Source organism: Protobothrops mucrosquamatus, unplaced genomic scaffold, assembly GCF_001527695.2.
Source record: "Protobothrops mucrosquamatus isolate PMUCROS unplaced genomic scaffold, P.Mucros_1.0 scaffold914, whole genome shotgun sequence".
Lineage (NCBI taxonomy): Eukaryota > Metazoa > Chordata > Lepidosauria > Squamata > Viperidae > Protobothrops > Protobothrops mucrosquamatus.
This window is the reverse complement of record NW_015387165.1, coordinates 104117-107960: the sequence shown is the minus strand read 5'-3', so window position 1 is coordinate 107960 and position 3844 is coordinate 104117. Positions and strand designations below refer to the sequence as shown.

The 3844-nt window shown below is 49.9% G+C and overlaps 1 protein-coding gene across 1 annotated transcript in view; it reads left to right on the top strand.

The window, feature by feature from the left end:
• The first annotated feature begins 946 nt into the window (after positions 1-946).
• THOC7 (THO complex 7) overlaps positions 947-3844 on the top strand; it is a 13791-nt gene continuing 10893 nt past the window's right edge. Inside the window, exon 1 of the mRNA XM_015819401.1 lies at positions 947-1001. Within this exon, the coding sequence (XP_015674887.1) occupies positions 983-1001 (19 nt within the window). The 5' untranslated portion in view covers positions 947-982. The remainder of the gene's footprint in view (positions 1002-3844) is intronic.

Genomic DNA, 3844 nt, shown 5'->3' with positions numbered 1-3844 from the left:
ATTGGCGATTAGCAGGGTCCGTATCAGCGACGGATACTAAAATCGAGAAAAGAAGGCTGGAGAGATGGAAGTGACAAGCAGTCAATGACGACGACATGGCAATGAGGATGTTGACGGCAGAAGCTTCACAGCAACGGTGCCAGTTATAAAGGGCATCATGACAGGGACGGCTGCACGGATGTGCCGGATTGCAGCAATGGCAGTTATCAGCCGCCGCTGCCACTACTGTGCAATGTTACCCACGGAAAGGAAAAGTGACCCACAACGGTACAGCAACTGAAGAGAGACGAAAGGATACTAAATAAATAGCTGCGGAGGAAAATAAGAGCAGGAACAATGAGACTCGGGGAAGTCACGTAGCAGCATTTTGACCCTGGCAGCCAAGAAGAGCGCAGGTGGTACAGGTGGTGCCCAAAATGGTCAGCAGGGCACAGCACACGGCATGGCAGCCCCAGGGAGGCTGAGCAAAGGTCACCAAAGGTTACAGGGCCAGTGGCCAAGGCAGGCCTCCCCCCCCCGCGCACACCTGGGCAGGTGGGAGGAGCCCTGTCCCCTCTCACCTGCCACCCTCCCCGGTTTGGTCCTCACCTGGTGAGGAAGGCGCCCTGCTGGAGTGGGGAGGCCTGGCCCAGAGGAGCGGGACTCACTGGGCGGACTTCTGCAGCCCGGCTGCCGCCCGGGCTCGCCTGGCTTGCCAACCTCGGCCGCCTTCCCTCTTTTTTTTTCCCCCCCAACTTGTCTCGGCCCGGCGAGCTTCAGGCCCCAACCGTCGTCGTCGCCGCCGCCGCCGCCGCCGCCACCGACGACGACGACGACGCCACCACCTCCTCCCCCTCCATGGCTGCCGCTCACCCGGCTGCCGCTGCTGCATTGTGGGAAGCGGCCGTCTGAGTCGGACCCACCTCGCTCGCCGCCGCCGCCGCCCAGACCTGCGCCTGCAGCAGCAGCAGCAGCAACCGCCGCCGCCGCCTCCGCCGCTGCCATGGGAGCTGTAACCGACGGTGAGAGACGGAGCGACCCCCGGAGCCGGCCGCGACCTCCCTTGCCGCCTGCTCCCGCCCGCTTTTCCCGGACGGGCCCAGCTTGAGCGGCCCCGCCACCTTCCCCTCTTGGCCGGTAGGGCCTTTCCGACGCGGCTCGGCGCTGCCTTTAATCCTCAGCCGTGGTGGTGGTGGGGATGGGGGGTGGGGGGGAGCGGAGGGAGAAGGGTCTGGATTCGCTTTCTCTCGCCCCCCAACCCGGGATTAGGAGGACTCCCTCCCCCGCCGGCTGAGCGGCCCGATGCCTCCCGGGCTGGTTTCTGCCTTGACACGGCGGTCTCGCAGCTCGCCGTGGCGGAGGTTCCCTCGATCCCCCGAGGCACAGAAAGCGGCGGCCACGAGGGTCTTTTGGGGTTTGGGTTTGGGTTTTGCAAATTCAGCCGTGGGCTTAGTTTGGGGCTCGATGGCGGGACTTGCCCGGAAAATCGGGTCCAGTTCATTAAATACACCAAGGGAAAGCTTCGTTTAGGTCAGGGGTAGTCAACCTTGGCTCTTTTATGACTCGTGGACTTCAACTCCCAGAATTCCTGAGCCAGCAAAGCTGGCTCAGGAATTCTGGGAGTTGAAGTCCACGAGTCATAAAAGAGCCAAGGTTGACTACCCCTGGTTTAGGTGATGAAGTCAGCCTATTTGGGGTTGGGGAGTCGGGCGGGGGGTGTTTTGAAATATGAATGAACGCTTACTTCTCTTAGTACAGCTAAGCTGCAGGAATAGGGTCGATGAATGGGGGTGTTATTATTAAAATGTATTATTGGCCCTTGACCAGCTCCAGCGGACTCTGGGCGGCGCACAAAACTAAAAAGACACAAAAGCAGCTAAAAGAGAGCTAAAGCTAGTAAGCCCGCAGGCAACTCGGACTGTGCTGTAACAAATTTCACAAAACAGAACGGGGATCAAATAACAAACATCAAACATAACAAGTGTCATCAGAGCGATAGGGGGAAAACTAACACACACACACACACACACACCGTGCTAGGTGGCAATCCTGATTTTTTTTTTTTCTTCAGTTCACATCTCTGCTCTTACACGTTTTTATACAATTCCTTTTTAATAATGACCTGTGTTCTGCCAGGAGGGTATGTGGCACCTTTGGTGTTAAAGAGGCAAATGTTACACTGATTTTCAGGTAAGTAATCTGCAACTTTAAAAATTAGGATTAGAAAAACCAGAAGGAGAAAAGGAAGGAGAAAGAATGTGTGTATGATGTTTCATATTCAACAAGTTGGGCTACGGAGGAGGTGATTCTAGATCAGGGTTCCATAAAGTGGTCAATATCATCCTCAAAGATTCGATGGGGACTATCAAAGAATCAATTATTATTATTCATTGCACAGTCATCCAGATGTTTAGACTCGATTTGGCATTTTTGTCCACCTATTGAGGCCTTCCCAAGGGCCTTGTTGTTGTTCTGTTAATTAAAGTGGTATATATTAAAATATTTTTATATAATAAATGAACAATCTGAAATTTCAGGCAAGAGTCGATGACGTGAAGAGTTGGGGAACCCTGTTTGAGATCTTGGCATCCCAAGAAACTGGAACATACACTGTCATGCCTTGAGCTTTTATTCTTTACAACTTTCTTATAAATGGACATGATACTTATTTATAGAGAACACTGGAATAAGGCAAAGGAATGTTATGCTTGCTGACCCAATCCATAACTTGCACAAATTCTCAGAATTAGCCATTCAAATTGCTGGTTATTATCAATAAAACCTTCATAGCATATATCTGAGAGGGCCCTCTATCTTCTATGGCAGGGGTCCCCAACTCCCAGGCCATAGCCCATTACCGGGCCTTGAGTCATTCAGAATAGGGCCATGGAAGTGATGGGCAAGCAAGCATGCGCATCCCACTTGTGTGAACAACAGACGCTCGTGCCCTTTGCTCACGCAAATGGAGCTGTGCATGCGCGCCCGCACTTGCCCACACGTGCAGAACCATCCCCTCCCCCCCACCACTGATCCACAAAACCAGGAAGGTTGGGGAACTCTGTCCTATAGTTCAGCTCAGAATTATTTTGAGGTGAGATGACCTCTATATCTCAAAAAAAGAAAAAAAATGTCTGAAGAAAATCTCTTGTCTATTACTTTTAGCACTCTGCATATGACCAGAGACTTAGGTGTTTTTTTTTTTACTGCTTTTTTACCAATCATACAGACTCTACTGGACATGTTAGCAGTTTGTCTTTACATACTAAGGCTGCACAAAATTAATGATTCTTCCTTATTCCTATTCTTCCTCCAGTTTTCCTGATCATTAATGTATTTTTTCTGCACAAGAATGTTAGTTGATAGCAAGACCTTGCCATACCCTATTTCCAGGCCCGGTTGTATTTTCTTTAAAGATATCTTGATTTTCTGCACATAACTCTTTTTTTGCTCTTGTTTCTCATTGATGCCTTATTAACTTCCTGTTTTATTCCAATTGTACAGCTCCAATACTTTTATATAGCTTATTCTATTTTCAGATTTTGTTCTTCTGTAGATATACCCCATGGATTTAAAGATTAACTGATCACTTTTTCCTCCCAATACTTGAAATTTATTTAGTGTATTTATATTTTGATGAACTTTTTTTATAAAGTTGTAGTTAATTTTTAAATACCGTATTTATCGGCGTATAACACGCACAGGCGTATAACACGCACCTTCATTTTAAGAGGGAAATTTCAAGAAAAAAAAAGCGCCGGCTCGAGAGCGAAAGCAAAAGGGGAGGGGGAGTGGGGCTTCGTTCACACGCGGATCCCCATGCTCGTATTTATTTACCGTATTATGCCCCGGCTGGCGGCGGCGGCAG